This window comes from Panulirus ornatus, chromosome 30 (assembly GCF_036320965.1).
Source record: "Panulirus ornatus isolate Po-2019 chromosome 30, ASM3632096v1, whole genome shotgun sequence".
NCBI lineage: Eukaryota > Metazoa > Arthropoda > Malacostraca > Decapoda > Palinuridae > Panulirus > Panulirus ornatus.
Window position 1 is genome coordinate 1890921 of NC_092253.1, and position 22256 is coordinate 1913176.

Consider the following 22256-nt stretch of genomic DNA (forward strand, 5'->3'; position numbering starts at 1 on the left):
CAAAATGGTGTCTGGGCGTATTGAACAAAGGTAAGGTAAATGGCAGCAGTGTCTTGACTACAATAAATACATAAATAAACAAAATAAACTTTATGATCTAGTTCAAATGTCTACGAGGGATGAAACAGAACAATGAACATGACTTTTTTCCTGCATTCATTACACAAATACATGAAAGGGTAAACTGCTATTTAACCTGCCATCTGGATGTAGCTGAATGAATGTCATCTTTCCTTTAGGGCATATTAGATTAACCAAAATTCATTTTGAGTAGGGGTAAACGTGCTTGCCTACAGTCTAACACCTTTCATCGTAAGCCAGGCACTCACAGTTCATTAAGATGGTGTCCAGCGACATTTTTGCAGATTTGGAAAGCAATTAAGGCATGGGATTAGATTAAAACGATTATTTTCCCTAATAAACAAACATAACAATATCATAATTTTGATAAATGACTTCTGTTTAACGATGGATGTAATACTAAATTTACTGGGCATCTGCGAGACTTCGAGTCGTTCGGATGATGCGCTCTAATGCAGATTTTTTTTTTTTACAGAGGCCCTAAATTTGCTACCTAAAGGACCTTGTGACCCTATGGCAAATAATAGAATCTAAAAGTCTTTGTAATTCTAAATTAATATCAATATCATATTTACAAGATCCAAATTAAGATGCAACACGTATTTATTCATTTTCATTATCAATAAACTATGGTACCAATGAGAGTTCAACTGATGTGGTGCCTTTTCATCTTTCTTTTGTGCTTGAACGCCAATCACTGATATGCTAGTTTTAAAATATTGTAATAATAATAATAATAATTATTATTATTATTATTATTATTATCATTATTATTATTATTATTATTATTATTATTATTATTATTATTATTATTATTATCATCATTACAATAATATATATTTGTAAAACAGTATTACAACGCAGAACGTAACCCTACCTTCTTTGTATTCTAGGCTGAGAGAGTGCACGCCTGACGCTTGTGCATGAAAAAATAGATGAATTCATTCGAATCTTTGAATAACACACTGAAATCATACCAAAACGGGGGAGGGGGAGTCTAGAAACGGTGCTTCCATCAGAGAAATTGGTAGAATTATTTGTACCTAATGAATACTGCAGATTTTGATCTTGCTACTTGTCTTTCAGCAGCCGATAAAAAATATCGCTTTTAAAACACCGAAACAGGTCTTTACTAATACTCTCTCTCAGCCAGCGACCGCTTATCTCAGTTATGGTAAGCCTGCCTTATATCATTTTCCTACAATTATCAACCACTAGATGACAGATCGCGGTGACGGAGGACAAGTAAGAGAAGCAGAGCGAGGAGCTGATAAAGGGTGGTGAACATGGCGAAAGTGAAAGCGGGATGTTCATGGACAAGGGGGCGAAGTGTGTATGTGTGTGTGTGTGCGTGTGTGTGTGTGGTGGGTGGGGGGAATTGGCTCAACCTCTCTACAACCCCTGGCCTTGATCTGTATACTCTTAGGCAGCGAGTCAGCTGTTTCTCATCAGTTACACAGAAAGCCTAGCCAAGACAGGTCGTGTATCCTACATCTCTGCTAAGGTACCAACCTCAGGACTTCGGAATGAAACTTAGCCTACCCGAAGTGACCAAACAGTTGAAAACTCTGTTCACCCTCGCTAGTTCGCTCTACCGACCCATCTACTTGTGATTTTTGTGTAATATGTGAAGAGTTAGAACCTAATGGTTATTCAACGCTTGCTACCATCAAAATCATAACTAAAGCCTAAATTTTAAAAGTTGTCAGAAATATATATTTTCGCTGCCTGTTCAAAAGCTCATTTATCTTTTTACATTATTAGAATTTCTCGAATCGTTTCATTTCTTTCACTATTATAATACGACTCATGTATGATGCCGATACTTCTATATGTTTGGCATTCGTTAATATCAATCCATCCAACCTTACGAGGGGTTCAACTTAATGGTCCTTTCCAGACACGTAATCGGCTGCTGCGTCTGATGTTTTCACAGCAGTGTTCATAGATGTTTCGCAGCTGTTATAACCAAGATGGCAAGTGCTGTATAGCGAACCAACAAAGGTCAGAGTTCGACCAAAGTGGCACAAGCGGCAGGTAGAGACCCGGTTTAACTTTAAAGGTCCTGCTTGCTGGCTGACCGACGTACTGGAACGGGCGACTGCCGTATGTAGTACGACAGGTGCCTTAGAACAGTATGTTCAGGGTAAAGTATCAGAGATATGACGGGGAAGTTAAAGTTACGTTGATATGGAGAGTTAGTTAATGTGATATGGTAGGAGAGCTATATCCGGTACCATGACGGGCGATTTTCTTATGTTTAGTGATATTACGAGTGTTAGGCTAATACAGAGGTGAAATTTTGTTGATAAAACAGAAGAATCGTCTGCGTGATAAAACAAGATGAGATGAGGCGATATGTAATAAGATTATGGTGATATAACAAGGGTTAGTTACGGGGATATTAAAAAAGTTACATTCATCCTTAATGTACAGTGTGAATTCTGGTAGGAGTTAGAGTAATTTATAAGCAAAGATTTAGATTGTGTACAGTTAAAGGGTGAAGGATGTTTGCCTTGAAATCACTGACAGAAACCCCAAAGTCGCCCCAATGTCGGTGTCTGTTCTGTGGGGAATTATAGGAAACTGTCAAATCATCTATATGGAAGTGCATTGAATGGTACAGCGCCGAAGGGTGAAACATGGCGGTAATCAAAAATGTTTGGTTTTCTTCTAATCTTTCTAAGCTGAATCAAATAATTTGCAATACTGTGACCATGAATATCACATTCGTATAAAAGAAAACTAGGATTACAATATACATTCCTATAATGTAATTTTGACATGAATGGTAAGAATTCTAGTTTAACGGCGTTCGACCAGTCAATAGTCACCAAATTGAACAGACTGAGCAGATTTACATTAACATCCAGTAGCACTTTTTATTTGCTTATTTGTTCCCGGTCATCCATTTTTTATGAGCACGACGTGTCAATATTCAACAAAATGATCGAACTGGTAACTTGGCAATATATGAAATCGGTAATATCTGGCACTATCCCAAACAAATTAACGAAAATGTCTGTTCTTTTTCATTTACGTTTCATACGTGTCACGGGTTCTCTCTCAGTGACCTTTAGCTGTTGATAACTATCAAATCCAACAATATACAAAAAGACGAGGGCATTATATATATATATATATATATATATATATATATATATATATATATATATATATATATATATATATATATATATATATATATATATATATATATATATGCTTGTTCGCAAGTGCGACAATAACAGCACTGGACCTCAGAAATTCTCTTGCTCTCAACAGTCGCTTTGGACGACACGTGGGATTATGTAGGTAGTATTATCTCTCTTCTATCATATATATATATATATATATATATATATATATATATATATATATATATATATATATATGAACAAAGTGCATGTGAACGCACACCTTCGTAGAACATACAAACCTCAAACAGCCAGGATCGAACACGGGACCCCTGTGCAACAAGCGGGAGCGATACCGCTAGATGATCGCCTCTAATAGGAAATGACTATTCGAATACTATGTACTCGAATATTCTTCGTCTCACGTTGGTGAACAACGGGGTCTACACCGGTCATTTCCCAACAGGCTCACATACCCAGCAGATAGCATTTTACCGACCTAACTGTACAACGCGGAGGTTTATGAATACGAACAAAGTGCATATGAAGGCGCACCTTCATAGAACATGCAAACCAACAGCCAGGATCGAACCTGGGACCCCTGTGGAACAGGCGGGAGCGCACAGGGGTCCCGGGTTCGATCCTGGCTGTTGGAGGTTTGTATAATATATATATATATATATATATATATATATATATATATATATATATATATATATATATATATATATATATACACACACACTCTCGTGGGAAATCACTCAATTAACTTAGACCATAAAAATCTAAGCCCTAAATAACACCATTACTAACCTAATGACTAAAAGTAGAAATCACGAACAATGTTCCGATCCAGGGAACTGTTTTCTCTCCCAGATTCATCCTAGCCATACTCACATTCAGCCTAGCTACTCCTAAGCTTGGTACATGAATTCCTTTATCTCAAAACCTGAGCCAGCCTTGCAACTTCTAAGTTTGGTACGTGAATTCCTATATCTTAAAACCTGAGCCAGAGTTACTCTAACCACGAGAAAATTACATTCCTCTGTAGTTATAGAGGATTCAAATGCAGTATACTTTCCAGGATGTTATCATCTCTTTTGATCCACCTGGAAATTTGCCCAAATCTACTACAAGTGCACACTGCACGGTTAATTCTTTACCTGCATCCAAAACAGATGCATTAATCGGTTTGTCACGTAATCCATAAGAGATCGTCGACTCTATAAACAAGACAATGAGGTTTGGATTCGTACACTGGCTGAGATTTGCTCGCCCTTTCCTTGCTCATAACTTTGTTTGCTGACCTTTGATTGGTAAGTGATCATCACTCTCAAGAGAGAATATTCCTTTCCGACTGGTTCAAAATGAGGAATGCTCAGTCTGCAGTTTATAAGGATACCAGGCATATGCACTATATTAGGCTGTAAACTTGATGAAAAGAGTTCTTCCTGAAGACATACCAGAATGTACAAACCTCGATGATATGACATTTTAGTATTTCTCCCCTTAGAATGGTGCGCGTTAGCGTGTTTCTCCTGCTCCAGCTGGCGGTATACACGCAGCAGCAAGGGCTCGAACTGCCCAATCCCAAGGCCTGCGCCGACCGCGTCAATCATTCTCACACGCAAAGAAACGGCCATCACTACTTCTTCTCCTGGAAACACAGAGATACCTCAAACCGCCGGCTGGATTGGTTTAACGCCAGAAACAACTGCAGGTAGGTCGATGATATATAAATCCTACTTAACAAGTCCTCTAATGACGAGTGACTACACTTACAGAACAGGTTAAAAGTAAACTCCTAGAGAGGGTTTGTATTAACACTTAAGGCAAGCATAAGCTTTCCAAAAAACGCGTTGTATGGGTTGTATATATCACAAGAAAGACATACGCATGCCTGAGCTAAAAAGGGTAAATAAAAGCGTGTATTTTGTGGAAGGGGCATTTTCCTTGCATCGCACAGTAAGGACGTGTTCTGATCTCCAAAATCTCGATATTACCTAAGAGTCCATTGATTTATTAATAAATCCGGATATATTCTTAACATGCAAATGAATCGAATATTATATAAAGTTGGGGTCATGCCAAAATGATATATTTGTATAATTAGAGCGTAATTCGTTCATCACATGGATGCCGGCACTATTGGTTATCTGTTATTCTTGTTTTTCCTTATTGTTGACTGTATAGGGACATGTACACTAAAAACCCATAAACTCAAGGGCCGTATACACAGTGAGAGTGTGTGTGGTCTTAGAATTATCCTTAATACTAGTAAAAGTTTCAAGATTTTGGTATATGTAGCGTGCGGACGGTAGAACCCGTGCCCAGGCAGTCCATAAACCTATATCCAAGCCACCCAACCATCTCATAAACTACTCAACATTCTTATGTATCTCATGTATTCACATTTCGCGCTATAGCTGTTGCAAAGCAGTCAACATTATATACATATATACATATATATATATATATATATATATATATATATATATATATATATATATGCAACAATTACCACTGGAAAGAGAAAATAAAAACGGTGAGTACTTTCGTTTAATACATCATCACACAAAGTCCACTCTGCATATCTCTTCACAGTAAGGTTTTTGCATATATTATTTTCATTTTGCTTTGTCGCTGTCTCCCGCGTTAGCGAGGTAGCGCAAGGAAACAGACGAAAGAATGGCCCAACCCGCCCACATACACATATATATACATACACGTCCACACATGCAAATATACATACCTATACATCTCAATGTACACATATATATACACACACAGACATATACATATATAGACATGTACATAATTCATACTGTCTGCCTTTATTCATTCCCATCGCCACCTCGCCACACATGAAATAATAACCCCCTCCCCCTCATGTGTGCGAGGTAACGCTAGGAAAAGACACTAAAGGCCCCATTTGTTCACACTCAGTCTCTAGCTGTCATGTAATAATGCACAGAAACCACAGCTCCCTTTCCACATCCAGGCCCCACACAACTTTCCATGGTTTACCCCAGACGCTTCACATGCCCTGGTTCAATCCATTGACAGCACGTCGGCCCCGGTATACCACATCGTTCCAATTCACTCTATTCCTTGCACGCCTTTCACCCTCCTGCATGTTCAGGCCCCGATCACTCACAATCTTTTCATTCCATCTTTCCACCTCCAATTTGGTCTCCCACTTCTCCTCGTTCCCTCCACCTCTGACACATATATCCTCTTGGTCAATCTTTCCTCACTCATTCTCTCAATGTGACCAAACCATTGCAAAACACCCTCTTCTGCTCTCTCAACCACACTCTTTTTATTACCATACATCTCTCTTACCCTTACATTACTTACTCAATCAAACCACCTCACACCACATATTGTCCTCAAACATCACATTTCCAGCACATCCACCCTCCTCCGCACAACTCTATCCATATCCCACGCCTCGCAACCATATAACATTGTTGGAACTACTATTCCTTTCAAACATACCCATATATATATATATATATATATATATATATATATATATATATATATATATATATATATATATATATATATATAATTCTTATGTGAACAAAGTTCTAGAAACTGCTTACATGAGATTGAGTAATCGTTGTATTAGTGTATATGTTTTTAGTGGTAACTACAAGTATATTTCCGGTTGAGATATATATATCATGTATTTGTTCTTCAAATTCATAATGGACTTTCTGTAAATGTGCATTACATATGAACAGTCTTCATTCTGCAGTACAGGACGTCGAACGTCAGGCACGCATTATCACTCAAATCCCTGGTTGTGTACTACACACAGATACAACACAACACACTCTTGTTGACACATCTAGAGTTTGATATCTTAACTTTTTACGTGTTACAGGCATATATTCGAAAAGTACTTACCATATTACAGGTAGTAACATGACGTATTCCTCCCCAACAGACACAACTGTCAGGATCTTGTGAGCATGGAAACTCAAAGTGAATCCAAGTTTGTGCTTGATATCGTTGAAAGAGAGAATGTCAATTCAGTCTGGACCTCGGGTCGCAAGTGTAATTTTGATGGATGTGACGAGCCGCACCTACAGCCCATCAACATCAATGGATGGTTTTGGTCCGCTAACCAGAAAAGAATGCCGCCTACCAACAAAAAAGGGGGATGGAGAGGTGATTGGTCTAACAAAGGAGGCGCTGGCACCCAGCAGCCTGATAACAGGGAAGGAAATGAAGCCTGCCTTGGCATCCTGAACAACAAGTTCGGAGACGGGGTCACCTGGCACGATCTTAACTGCAACCAACATAATATCTGGATCTGCGAGGATTCTCAGGAGCTGCTGCAGTATGCTCGCTCAAAAACTAACTTGAACATCCCCTAAACTGACGAGGAAAGCTCCAGGGGACCTTCCCAACACCCCGACCCAGTCCCTCACCCGTCAATGATGTCTCTCCTCTTCCTTACTGGCATACATATGTATGCATGTATACGACACACACACACACACACACACACACACACACACACACACACATGTACACATACAATCACTGTAAGGTAACACATAAAGAGTGTTAACAGCAAGCTAATACAGTAGGTATTCGTGTTTCCTGATTGGCATGACAGATCGTACAAAAACCCTAACCACACCATAACAACCACGACCTAGATCTCTAGGGAGAACCTCTTCCCTGTTATTTATTTTTCTTGAGCATATTTAAATGAATAATTGTCCACAAAAGAACTGATCGGCAACACACACTTCAAAAGCACTATCGTGCATAGAGAATTCAAAATTAATCATTCTGGTCTGTATGAACGTATGAATAAATAAACTTTTAAGCGACTCATTCATATCCTTGAATCTTATCAATCATTACAACTTGTGATAACAGCATTAACTGTCTACAAACACCAGTATTTTATATAGAACATTAAAATGGCTTTCAAACGTTGAGATATTTTTTCTAAAACTAAATACTGAAATGATTTTTCTTAATTTCTACATACGATGTCTGATATATATATATATATATATATATATATATATATATATATATATATATATATATATATATATATTATCCCTGGGGATAGGGGATTAAGAATACTTCTCACGTATTCCCTGCGTGTCGTAGAAGGCGACTAAAAGGGGAGGGAGCGGGAGGCTAGAAATCCTCTCCTCTCGTTTTTTTTTTTTTTTTAATTTTCCAATAGAAGGAACAGAGGGGGCCAGGTGAGGATATTCCAAAAAAGGCCCAGTCCTCTGTTCTTAACGCTACCTCGCTAACGCGGGAAATGGCGAATAGTTTACAAGAAAGAATATATATATATATATATATATATATATATATATATATATATATATATATATATATATATATATCCCTGGGGATAGGGGAGAAAGAATACTTCCCACGTATTCCCTGCGTGTCGTAAAAGGCGACTAAAAGGGGAGGGAGCGAAGGGCTGGAAATCCTCCCCTCTCGTTTTTAATTTTCCAAAAGGAGGAACAGAGAAGGGGGCCAAGTGAGGATATTCTCTCAAAGGCTCAGTCCTCTGTTCTTAACGCTACCTCGCTAACGCGGGAAATGGTGTGTGTGTGTGTGTGTGTGTGTGTGTGTGTGTGTGTGTGTGTGTCTAGGGAGTAGAAAAAAGAGAAAAAAGAAAATACACAAAATACAAGAGTATACTGTGGTTACGTTATTACTAGTACTACTTACTATATCATGATCTGATCAAGTGAGATTACAATGGGGGCCCCCACAGCCATGGTTTAAGTAAAATCCTTTAATTCAGACATAATTGACTTAACTAGGCCAATGGACTGCCAAGCATACTTTGACTACTCACTTCCCTGTGCGATAAGGAAAAGCCAATAATCTTATATTTAATAGTTGAACAGAATGACATGGGTACACATAGAATGACAATTAAATGTGCGTAAGCAAGCAGTGACTGGAATCTTAATATCTAACTGGTTGCAACACTAATAACATAATCAGTCATTAAGAATGGGTCAGCACACGTTTACTTAATAACAAATATCTAAGGCTACTCACAGTATCAGAAATAATGTGGCGTGCCACGCAACACAAATGCTTATAGTAACTAAGCATCCTAATTCTCAATTGCAAGGGACTTCCTGTTCTCTCGTGCTCAAAGTGTGTAACAAGTGGTCTTAGCTGAATATCTTAGACCTCAGGAATTTTTCCGAAGGGAAGGGGGCTGGTCAAAATTAATGGGACTAGCCTTCAAAGGATGACGATAGAGCAAGGAGGAATGCGATGCGGAAAGCATCAAGTTTAGCTAAAGTCATCGACCTCATCAGGAAGGAGCGGCGCAAAATCTTAACTGGGGGAAGAAATAAGAAAAGAAACTCAGGGAGGGAGACACAAGAAACTGTCCTCAGGAAGCCTTTTACACTTCTGCCCCTGTTACGTCTGGCGATGACAGTTCCCGTCCCGTATATTCCGGAATTATAAACAACACGCTGGTTCCTTCGTGATAAATGGCAGTAACGGATAAATTACTTGCTGTTGTACATGGAAGGGGGGGGGGGGGACGGAGTTAACCCGACCACCTCATCATTAACAAAATATGTTGGGATGGCACGATGGTAGATGCAGCAACACATGATTCCCACCCTCTTAACACACAACCACGTCATCGCTGCTGAAAGGTGTATGTGTGAAATACACGATCCAAACTTCCTCTGATTTCAGACTTTCAAAGCAGTGGATAAAATATCATATAGATGATATATGGACTTTCAGTAGCAAGACTGACTACAATTATCATTATACCTAGACGCATTTGTGAGAGTTGGTACGTTCCTACTGGGTTGTCGCATCACGTGCGGGCTACGCTATGCTATGGTTATGCTCCATATATATATATATATATATATATATATATATATATATATATATATATATATATATATATATATATATTGGCCCGCAAGTTACATTCCTTCGTAATATGGCGACTTCGGAGAAAAATATAGTTTCAAAACCATAAAATAAATTGATTGACGTGTATTATCACATAAAGGGGCAGGACTGCCCGTAGCCTAGTGTGTGTATTATCAGATAAAGGGGTAGTATTGCCCGCAGCTAGCTTAATATATTCTCGAACTAAAACTTAAATACTTTGCCTAAGGGCTTGGCTTTCATATATCGCTCTGTAATGATAAGGCTGGGATCCACTGGGCCTTATCTAGTCATTCTTTGCTTTTTTAACCGGGAATTCGTCGACTTAGACCCCACTCCGTGTGATCTCAACTTCCACTTCTAAGTGCGATAATCTACCATTACGATCGATGCTGATCATCTCACTAAAGTCAATGACTTAGACGTTCTTGTCAGTCAAACCTCCTAACATTAGGTTATATTTGGTATCTATATTAGGGGTGTTCCCTGATGCCGTTTTAAACCCACCGTTGACGGCAACGGCAGTGACAGAGAACCGGCCAACAACAGCATTATTATCCAAGCGGTCGTCCCTAAAGTAAAGAGCTGAATCACTAGTCCGAACAGTGTTCTTGAAATGTTAGCTAAAACTGGAATTCGGAGCAAAGATCACTTAAGGGAATGAATTCGTGGCGGCAAAGTAACCAAAGGAAAAGGTGTGTGTGTGTATGTGTGTTTGTACCTGATGTGTGAATGTATGAACTCATACCAATGTTTGTATGAATTTATACCAATGTTTGTATGAATTCATATCAATGTTTGATAACTGTCAGTGAAACATACGAAGTGTGACGGGAAGAGGAATCCAGGACCAGCACGTACAGAAGAGAAACTGACGCTGTTATATCCAATAAGGGTTGCAGATCTTGAACTAGCCACTTGCAACTCTCAGCAGCCGGTAATTGTCTCTTTTTAAAGAGCGAAAACTGGTCTTTACCCACAGACAGCAACATTTCATCTGGGTTGTGGTGAGCCTACTCTGGAGTACTTTTCGGTAATTATCAACTGTTAGATGACAGCTGCGGTAAGGGAAGACTGGTAGACAGACGACAGAGTGAAGAACTGGTAAAGGGGAGAACACGACGAAAGTGAAAGCAAGGTGTTGAGGGGCGAGGGGGCGAGTGTGACGGGAAAGTGGCCCACCCTCCCTTCCCCCGCAGCTTGGATCTGCTCTTAGGCAGCGGTTTAGCCGGTTCTCGCCAGTCACACGGAGAGCTTCGCCAAGACAGGTCGTGGATCCTACATCTCTGCTAAGGTACCAATCCCAGAACTCCGGACTTCGAAATGTTAGCGAGACAGCCAAGCCAAAGCGACTCCAAAGCTGTTGGAAACTTTGCTACCCTCGTCGGTTCCTTGAACCAACCCATCTCACATTAGTGTTCATTTCCAATTACAGTAATTGGCTGCTGCTGCTACTATTGCTGTTAGTGTCTTTACCATAAGTTCTCACAGATGTCTGGTTATTCGGTAGCTGCTACAACTAAATTTGCAGGTACTGTACAGCGGGCCAACAAAGACGAAGGTTCGACGAAAGTGGCACAAGCGGGAGAGAGTCGAGCGTGGGCAGCGACCTCACTGAAAGTCTTATTTGCTGATCCTTACTGTTGGCCAACACAACTCGTAAAGAGGCGGCTGCCCTAGAAAATTACTTTTATGGTGGTCTACCGATGGTATGGCAGGATGGTTAGTTACTCGGATACGGCTAGTTACGGTTCTATGACGGGTGACTTAGTTCCGATTCCAAATGGAAAATTTGACTACGTTGACATGACGGGTGCTTTAGTTACTATGATAAGATGGAAGACTTACGCTGATAAGACGAGACATTTAAGACGGGACAATTCGTTACGCTAAGACGGGACAGTTCGTTACGCTAAGATGGGAGCGTTAGTTACGCTAAGACGAGAGAGAGTTGGTTACGCTAAGACGGATGATTCAGTTACGGTGACTAAGGAGTTAGTTGCGCTAAGACGGGAGATTTAAATCTGACAGTTAAGTTATATAACTATAGTTAATTACGTTAACTCAGAGAGGAAATTTCTTTGACAAAAGATCTACGTAATATAAGAATTGGTCGTGGTGATAAAACATATTAAAACAGTTTCAAGAGCGTCAGTTATGTTGACATAAAAAAGAGGTATGGGAATATTGCGAGTCAAGCTGATAATAAAGCGGAGTAGTTTCTTGTGGTGAGTACAAGTGACAAAAAAGAAGTGCTTAAAACGTGTGATAGTGGGAGAAAGATTTTGCCTTGATATCACAAACAGAACCCTCGAGGTCGTGGTGGTGTTAGTAGTTTCATGGGAAAATCTACAAACATCTATCGAAAAAAAATTGAACACCTCTTAATACTCAGAACACATGGGGGTGTTGAAATAAAGAGGGTATCTAAAAGTTTGGTTTTCTTGTAAATTTTTTTGTTTTACAAGGAATCAATTACTTTCGCCAAGTCGTGACAATAAATATATTGTTTAAAGGATAACTAGAATTGCTATATTTTCTTTTATAATGTGCTTTTGATGTTAAATATTCTAGCATAACGACCATTTTCGTGGTGTAGCGATTGGTGTTCCTGACCATAACGCAATCACGGGCCGCCCAGGGTCGAGAGTATCGGTTCGAATCTTGGTTGCGGTAGTCGGTCCACAGTCAACCCAGCTGTTCATCCATCCTTAGGAGTTGGTTGATAAAATGGGCACCTGGCTCAGATTAATATATATATATATATATATATATATATATATATATATATATATATATATATATATATAATTAATGAGACGGCATTGATTAGGACTACAGTTGCCCGTGCCTTAAGCAACATATATTACAAGAACAGGACAAGAATAAAATGCTTTGTCTAACCATGCTAAAAATCATGACCACTGTACTAACTGGAGTGATGCCGATTGTTAATAACTTTAACTCCTTTGCCAAGAGAAATATTGAATCTTCTAATATTAAATACACAAAGAATTGTAACATTATTAATGAAGGTCTATACAAATTGGATAGCTTTATTGTAGACAAAATTTTTTAAAAGTTCCCTTTCTTGTCCAAATAAAAAAAATGACAAGCATAATGCCAGACCCGAACACACCAACCCGAGCACGACCATCCGGTAACGCTTATTTACCAATGGCGTCTTAGCTACGTCTCTATACATATCAACTGACTGTTCTACATTTTCTATCTTTCTCGTATCTCCCCTGGCGATGACTACACAAAAAATGGGAACTTATCGTTTTTTTCATTTTTTGCATATATATATATATATATATATATATATATATATATATATATATATATATATATATATATATATACTTATATAAACAAATCGAACAAATCAACAAAACAGGTTTACGTCAGTAGTATCATGCATTTCTTCTGTAACGCAGTTTTTCAGAGGACATCAGCGTCGAGATTTCATTAAATGGTCGATTAGAAATTTGGAAATGAGTAAAAATGTCAGTGGCGATTTCTGGCAATCATCAATGATAAGGTACCCCACTTTCCATTGTGTTTGTCGTATGTTACGGGTTCAGACCGAAATATATCAAAAACAGAAAACATTTTTCTCAGTTCAGTGTTCAAGGCACAGGTTCGAATCCCAGGCGCAGCACCCGAGTCCATAGTTATCCCAACTGCTCACCTCCCCTGTGGACTAGTCGATAAATAAGGTGCCTGGGTAGCGCTTGCGCGGAAAATGGCGATTTTACATATATATATATATTTCTTTCTTTCAAACTATTCGCCATTTCCCGCATTAGCGAGGTAGCGTTAAGAACAGAGGACTGGGCCTTTGAGGGAATACCCTCACCTGGCCCAATTCTCTGTTCCTTCTTTTGGAAAATTGAAAAAAAAAAAAAAAGAGAGGGGAGGATTTCCAGCCCCCCGCTCCCTCCCCTTTTAGTCGCCTTCTACGACACGCAGGGAATACGTGGGAAGCATTCTTAATCCCCTATCCCCAGGGACAGATATATATATATATATATATATATATATATATATATATATATATATATATATATATATATATATATATATATATATATATATATGAATTATGTACATGTGTATATATGTATATGTGTGTGTGTGTGTGTATATATATGCATACATTGAGATGTACATATAGGTATGTATATTTGCGTGTGTGGACATGTATGTGGGTGGGTTGGGCCATTCTTCTTTCGTCTGTTTCCTTGCGCTACCTCGCTAACGCGGGAGACAGCGACAAAGCAATATAAAAATAATATAATATAATATATATATATATATATATATATATATATATATATATATATATATATATATATATATACATATATATAGTGATGAGATGGCCTTGAGCGATATGTCATTAGGGCTTGTTGCAGGAAGTTGTGTTCGACCAAATTATGAGAGTTTGTAGGAGTGTGGTGTGGACGAGTTGTACATTCAGGGTAAATTTTATGTTGGTTTCTCTTGCCTGTCCTTCAACTAGTCTGTAATTCATATGAGGAGTTAACGAGAGACTGCTCTAGATCTCATGTGAGGATTTAACGTTTCCCATTCAGTTGAATTCCCAGTTGATGTTTGATTCCACCACTTATCCACAGATCTCACAAAAATCCTTCCACTAAAACTGGAAATTAAAACAAATTCAAAGACTGTCAAAGCTACTGCTTTACGCCATCTCGGCGTAATGCCAGATTTAAACGCCCACTTTTTTTTTTGTCATGTCTGTGAAGAATGAAACAATTTCTCTTGACATATTTTTGTTGAAAATAGAAAAATTCTCATTTATTCATGTAAATGAAATTCTGTTTGTATAAATATGTAAAGTATATGCTTAGTTGGGATTTGTAGTTTCCCTGTGTTGATGCTGAGTATTTACGTTTTCTAGCGAGCCACAGATTGTTCCGAGAGCTCTCTTCCGTGTGGTTTGCATATTCTTATATTTGATGTTGAGTGGGTGGAAGAACCAGCCAGGTGAGGCTTGGTTTGGGGTTGAGCATATGAATTGTTTGTAGAGGAAAAAGGACTTTTTCTTGTCCAAAGCTGCTGCAAGTTACTATTCTGGTCATTTAGCTTCAGTATTGCCTTTATGTTGATGTTTTTGTTATGCACAGTGAATGCCTTGAGTGTTCCGTATATGAAGCCTAGAATGGTTGGTTTGGTTCAGTGGGAGTGCATTTCCATTCATGGTGACTCGAGGGTGTGAGTTGGATTCGTGCGCGTCTGGAGTTAAAAGAATAACTGAAGACCTCTGTGAAGGTGAAAACATTCTGTTGTAAGTCAGTCATTATAGAAACTGTGTAATGTAGCAGTGAATGTTTGTTTTTGCCACTATTGTCAGGATGATCTGATGTGATCGTGAGGTCACGCACATACGAGGACTTTAATGGAATGAAATGTTTGAGATAATGTGAGGTGTGAGGAGGGTTGATCGAATAAGAAATGATACGGTAAGAGAGGGGTGTAGTAGTAAAAGGTGTATGAGAGTGCTGCAAAGGGTGTGCTGATATGGTTTGGACATATGGAAAGGTTGAGCGAGAGGATGACTAAGAGGGGCATACATGTCGGAAGTGGCGTATCAAGGAAAAAGGGGGACAATGAGAAGGAAGTGGAAGGATGGAGAGAAGCTTTGCGTGTTCAAGGCCTGAACATGCAAGTGGATATGAGATGTATATGGACTAAAGTGAACTGGATCGATTTGCTATACAGCGGCAGAGGTGCTGTCAATAGGCTGAACCTGGGCATATGAATAAATCAGAGGTATGGTTGTGGACACGGGTCTCAGTTTTTTTTTTTTTTTTTAACTAAACCAGAGTCAGAAAGGATGTGTGCGAACATGCTCACATTCTCTTGTTCTCATGTGTAATGCACCCACACCATAGCCTTCTATCTAAAGTATTCGTTCCTTCAAGTTTTCTCTATTCACCCTCATATCTCATACCCAGTCTCTCTCCATGACTAAACCTAATAACCCTGCTTTTATTCACATTTACTCTCAAATTTCTCCTTCTACACACACTCCAAAACTCAGATAACAGCTTCTGCAGTTTCTGATTTAAATCTGCCACCCCACCATCATCAAGTCATCAGCAAACAACAACTGACTCATTTTCCATGCCCCCCCCCCCCCACATACACACACACACAACCCAAATCCATCTCTTTATATATATATATATATATATATATATATATATATATATATATATATATATATATATATATATATATATTATTTATGTATTCATTTTGCTTTGTCGTTGTCTCCCGCGTTAGCGAGGTAGCGCAAGGAAACAGACGAAAGAATGGCCCAACCCGCCCACATACACATGTACATACATACACGCCCACACACGCAAATATACAATCTTATACATCTCAATATATACATATATATACACACACAGACATATACATATATACACATGTACATAATTCATACTGTCTGCCTTTATTCATTCCCATCGCCACCTCGCCACACTTGGAATAACAACCCCCTCCCCCCTCATGTGTGCGAGATAGCGCTAGGAAAAGAAAACAAAGGCCCCATTCGTTCACACTCAGTCTCTAGCTGTCATGTAATAATGCACAGAAACCACAGCTCCTTTCCACATCCAGGCCCCACACAACTTTCCATGGTTTACCCCAGACGCTTCACATGCCCTGGTTCAATCCATTGACAGCACGTCGACCCCGGTATACCACATCGTTCCAATTCACTCTATTCCTTGCACGCCTTTCACCCTCCTGCATGCTCAGGCCCCGATCACTCAAAATCTTTTTCACTTCATCTTTCCACCTCCAATTTGGTCTCTCACTTCTCCTCGTTCCCTTCACCTCTAACACATATATCCTCTTGGTCAATCTTTCCTCACTCATTCTCTCCATGTGACCAAACCATTTCAAAACACCCTCTTCTGCTCTCAACCACACTCTTTTTATTTCCACACATCTCTCTTACCCTTACATTACTTACTCGATCAAACCACCTCACACCACATATTGTCCTCAAACATCTCATTTCCAGCACATCCACCCTCCTGCGCACAACTCTATCCATAGCCCACGCCTCGCAACCATACATTATTATAATACTTTGTCGCTGTCTCCCGCGTTAGCGAGGTAGCGCGAGGAAACAGACTAAAGAATGGCCCAACCCACCCACATACACATGTATATATATAAACGCCCACACACGCACATATACATACCTATAATTTCAACGTATACACACATATACATACACAGACATGTAAATATATACACATGCACATATTCATACATGCTGCCTTCATCCATCCCGCCACACATGAAATGACGCGTGCGAACGAGGTAGCGCTAGGAAAGGACAACAAAGGCCACATTCGTCCACACTCAGACTCTAGCTGTCATGTGTAATGCACCGACACCACGGTTCCCTTTCCACATCCAGGCCCCACAAAACTTTCCATGGTTTACCCCAGATGCTTCACATGCCCTGGTTCAATCCACTGACAGCACGTCAACCATATAACATTGTTGGAACCACTATTCCTTCAAACATACCCATTTTTGCTTTCCGAGATAACGTTCTCACCTTCCACACATTCTTCAGTGCTCCCAGAACCTTCGTCCCCTCCCCCACCTTATGACTCACTTCCGCTTCCACGGTTCCATCCACTGCCAAATTCACTTCCTCCTGTTTTTCTCCATTCAAACTTACCTCCCAACTTACCTATCCCTCGACCCTACTAAACCTAATAATCTTGCTCTTCTTCACATTCACTCTCAACTTTCTCCTTTTATACACTTTTCCAAACTCAGTCACCAAATTCTGCAGTTTCTCACTCGAAACTGCCACTAAAGCTGTATCATCGGTGAACAAGAACTGACTCACTTCCCAGGCCCTCTCATCCCAACAGACTGAATACTTGCCCCTCTCTCCAAAACTCTTGCATTCACATCCCTAACCATCCCATCCATAAACAAATTAAACAACCATGGGGACATCACACACCCCTGCTGCAAGTTGACATTCACTGGGAACCTGCTGTCCAACACCAATCTGTACAGACCAACTGTACAGACTGGTGTTGGAAGGTGGGCCTCAAGTGTGACATTAGGATTTAAATACCTTTGTTAAGTACTGGCACCTGATGGGGAGGATTGTCTCCACCTAAATTGTCATGCTACATGTACAGAAAAATTATGTGTTAAATAACACTGTATAAAATCCTACTGAAGAGCGATTTATCCCTGGGGATAGGGGAGAAAGAATACTTCCAATGTATTCCTTGTGTGTCGTACAAGGTAACTAAACGGGGAGGGAGCTGGAAATCCTCTCCTCTCGTTATTAATTTTCTAAAAAAGGGAACAGAGAAGGGGACCAAATGAGGATATTCCCTCAAAGGTTCCGTCCTCTGGTCTTAAAGCTACCTCACTAACGTGAGAAATGGCGAATATGTATAAAAATATATATATATATATATATATATATATATATATATATATATATATATATATATATATATTACATTTAAAATGCTGAAAATATGCTATCTATGAATGTTCATGATGCCCACTTTTTGTAACATTATGTCCCCTGAAATACACAAATTCCACCTGTTTTTATAACTTAAACACCATACCAATCTTAAAGTAACCACATAGTCTGTTAGTTCTAAAATGAAATTCTAAATATTCTTCTTATAACTCTAATACACACAAGCTAAGCTATTCAAACAACCCACCCTTTCATAGCAGCCTGTAACTCCTAATGTACATGACCTTTTTCTCAAACCCAGAACTAAAGCTACTTTCAACAAGAAAGGATTACAGTACTTTCTCTAAAGTTATTATAACTCTAGTGCTGTAAGCCTTCCATAACGATGCCTATTTTGTTCCATCTAAAACCTTGCCAAAATCTTCTTTCGGTACAAAGTCAATCCTTCACCTGCAACGCATACTGAAGAATCAGTCAGCTTAGATAACAGAAGCTAAAGTAAACCATCACCTCTGTAACATACAATCTGGCTTTGTATGGATTCTATTATCTAAGCTACTGTATACAATTCCATGCTCTCTCTCTATCCACAGCTAAATATACTGATGCCAAATGGTAAAAAGTCATAACTTTCAAATAAAAATATCTTTGGTGTTAGTTAATCATGTTTTTGAAAATAGGAAAAGTCAACAATTGTAAATATGGAGGGTCAACCTGCAGTCCATTAGCAACCAAACAACAATGTCTGCTACAGTTGCTGACAGACCATATGTTTGGAATACATTATGTTGGAAATATGACTTGAGTTGTACAAGAAGATAAGCCAGATTTTAGACACCTTGATTATATACCATTACTCTCCCCTCAGAATGCTGCGTGTGAGCGTGTTGTTGCTCCTGTTGGCGGCATTAGCAGTTGCACAGCGGGAGCTTATCCCGCCAGACCCAAAGGCTTGTGCCAATCGTGTTACTCATGCTGCCACATTCAGGAATGGACATTACTACTTCTTCTCGTGGGTACATGGACCCACCAAGAACCACGAGCGGGATTGGCTTGATGCCAGAAACATCTGCAGGTAGGTTAATGACATCAACTCTACACCAATGTGGTAGATGCAATTTGATTAAGGTTAATCCTCTAAAACCAAATATCTATTCATCTCTCTATCACCCTTCACAACATTCTTATCCTACGAACATATTTGGTATCACTGAAACATCTAACACACCCTGTAAACTTTACATTACACAAACAGTTAAGCTTCCTTCTATGAAACTGTGAGTCCTGTTCTGATGCAGTAAATTCTTTTCTTCTTATCAGTTGTTCAGTTATATAAAGGACTGATCCATCCTTTAATGGGGTACTGTTTTCATAACTGGGAAAATTCTAACTCCACAAACTTGCTAGGCAGAGATAAGCCAATAAAAAAGTCTAATCTGCCAAATCTTCCAGTCCAGCAGCACAACTATGCTCTTGTATCATACAGACATGTATGGTATTTTCCTGTGCTTATCACAATGCCAGTGACTGTTCTCCAAAGGCTTTTGAAAATCATAATAATTCCAACAATAACTATACAAACATATCTTTTTAAACAAATATCACCAGTATACAAAGTTCTGAGAGGATATTTCATGTTTTTCAAGAAAAGTACAACAGTTTTAGGGCTTCACTATGATAATTCATATTGTAATCTGGCAACACCAGAACTACAGACTATAAACACAAGGAAAACTGAGACAGAGCAACTGCCTGTTGATATTTGCTTCTCACAATTTTTTTGAGGCTTACATTTTGGATCAAGAGTAAAGTGTCATGGAAACTGACGCTCGTTTTCCAGAAAAGTTTCCATGTAAGTTGTCTCAAGTTCATCGTCAACCTTTCGAAAGATACCTCTACCTCCATTATTTATTCTATAACATACTGCCACAGCTGGAAAAGATGGCACACACCTCAGTCACCTACAGACTCACAAAGAGTGTAGATACACAGTTGGTCACTTTGGTGTGATGCTAGATATACATTATGCATTGGCATATCACTGTGGTAGAGTGCAACAATGTGTGGTGAAAATGTCAACTGAACAGAGTATAGTAGAAAACAACGACACATATACAACAAAATATGCACTGAATATTGTACTGAAAAACATATGAATTATTTCTAGACCTTTGAAGCACAGAATTATATACTAATTATCACTTTGTAAAGTATCAGCTATCAATCCCAACAGTCAAAAAATAATATTTATGAAATATTGTGAATTCCTTTAAAGCTGTATTGATTAACCTGTTTTATATTATCATTTCACCCAAAGGCTCATAAAAAAAATTCTTTTTCATAGTGAAAAATGTAATATACAATCTGACCCATATGTAACATGAAATAAGACAAGAATTAATATAACAAAAATTATCAACTCCAGTTTTGTAAATTCTACTTTCAGTAATAGTGTACCATCCACAAGAAATAACCACTCACAAGTAATAATATTGTGTACTTCTCTCCAACAGGAAGCACTGTCAGGATCTTGTGAGCATAGAAACCGAAGATGAATCCAAATTTGTGATTGACAGCATTCAGCAAGGCAGTGTTAAATACATCTGGACCTCTGGTCGCAAGTGCAATTTCGATGGATGTGACAGACCCGACCTGCAGCCCGTCAATGTCAACGGATGGTTCTGGTCTGGTTCCAAAGGACGTATTACTGTTAAAAGCCAAAACTCCGGTTGGAGTGGTGAATGGTCCCACACAGGAGGTGCTGGCTTGCGTCAGCCCGATAATCGTGAGTTTGGTGAAACTAGAAATGATGAAGCCTGCCTTGCCATCCTTAACAATTTCTATGGAGATGGAACCAAATGGCATGATGTTGCCTGCAGCCATTTAAAACCCTGGATATGTGAGGATTCTGATGAGCTGCTAAATTTTGCTCGTACAAGATATCCCAATTTCAATATCCCCTAAACTGGCACATAAAACTGCAGGGCCTTTACCCCCTCAATCACCAAGTGCTGTCTTCCATTCACTTTTCTACTGGTACACAAACATGTGCATGCATGCATACATCAAGACTCACATTCACATACATAAACATACATGTGCACATGCACTCATGGAAAGTAAACATATATAAGTACTAGTAGCCAAGTACTGCAGGCAGTCTTCCTATTTCCAAATCTTTATCGCTGGCAGTAGTAAACTCCACCCCAAAAACCATCATCATTACCTTTGTCTGTAGATAGAACCTCTTCCCTTTCTCCACCAAGTCCTCTGTATATCTTTATTATTTAATTTTTTGTAATGGATGGATGATTGTCTTCAAAAGTAAGATTGGCAGGATCCAGTTCAAGCACTATAGCATACATAGATTTCTAAAGTAATTATTCTGCTCTGTTTGTATGTCCGAATAAATCTACTATCTTAAAAGTTTTTTAATGTCTTTACAATTTATAAAGTATTACATGTAATAGTCCTAACAGTTTATACAGCATCAGAATTTTATACAAGACATTAACATGACTTTCATCATGCAAACATGTATTTCACTCTAATGCTGAATAATAACATGT

The 22256-nt window shown here is 38.9% G+C and overlaps 3 protein-coding genes across 3 annotated transcripts in view; all 3 read left to right on the top strand.

The window, feature by feature from the left end:
- Positions 1 to 22256, top strand: part of LOC139758298 (superoxide dismutase [Mn], mitochondrial) — a 220641-nt gene that overhangs the window by 122773 nt on the left and 75612 nt on the right. The gene's annotated exons all lie outside the window — the stretch shown is intronic.
- Positions 1454 to 8074, top strand: LOC139758293 (L-selectin-like). The gene is made up of 3 exons (XM_071679514.1): positions 1454 to 1585; positions 4732 to 4938; positions 7177 to 8074. Exons 2-3 carry the CDS (start codon positions 4733 to 4735, stop codon positions 7607 to 7609), a joined length of 639 nt encoding a protein of 212 aa, XP_071535615.1. The 5' UTR covers positions 1454 to 1585; position 4732; the 3' UTR covers positions 7610 to 8074.
- On the top strand, positions 11309 to 22113 carry LOC139758294 (P-selectin-like). The gene is made up of 3 exons (XM_071679515.1): positions 11309 to 11457; positions 19556 to 19762; positions 21201 to 22113. The coding sequence occupies exons 2-3, from the start codon at positions 19557 to 19559 to the stop codon at positions 21649 to 21651; spliced, it is 657 nt and encodes a 218-aa protein (XP_071535616.1). The 5' UTR covers positions 11309 to 11457; position 19556; the 3' UTR covers positions 21652 to 22113.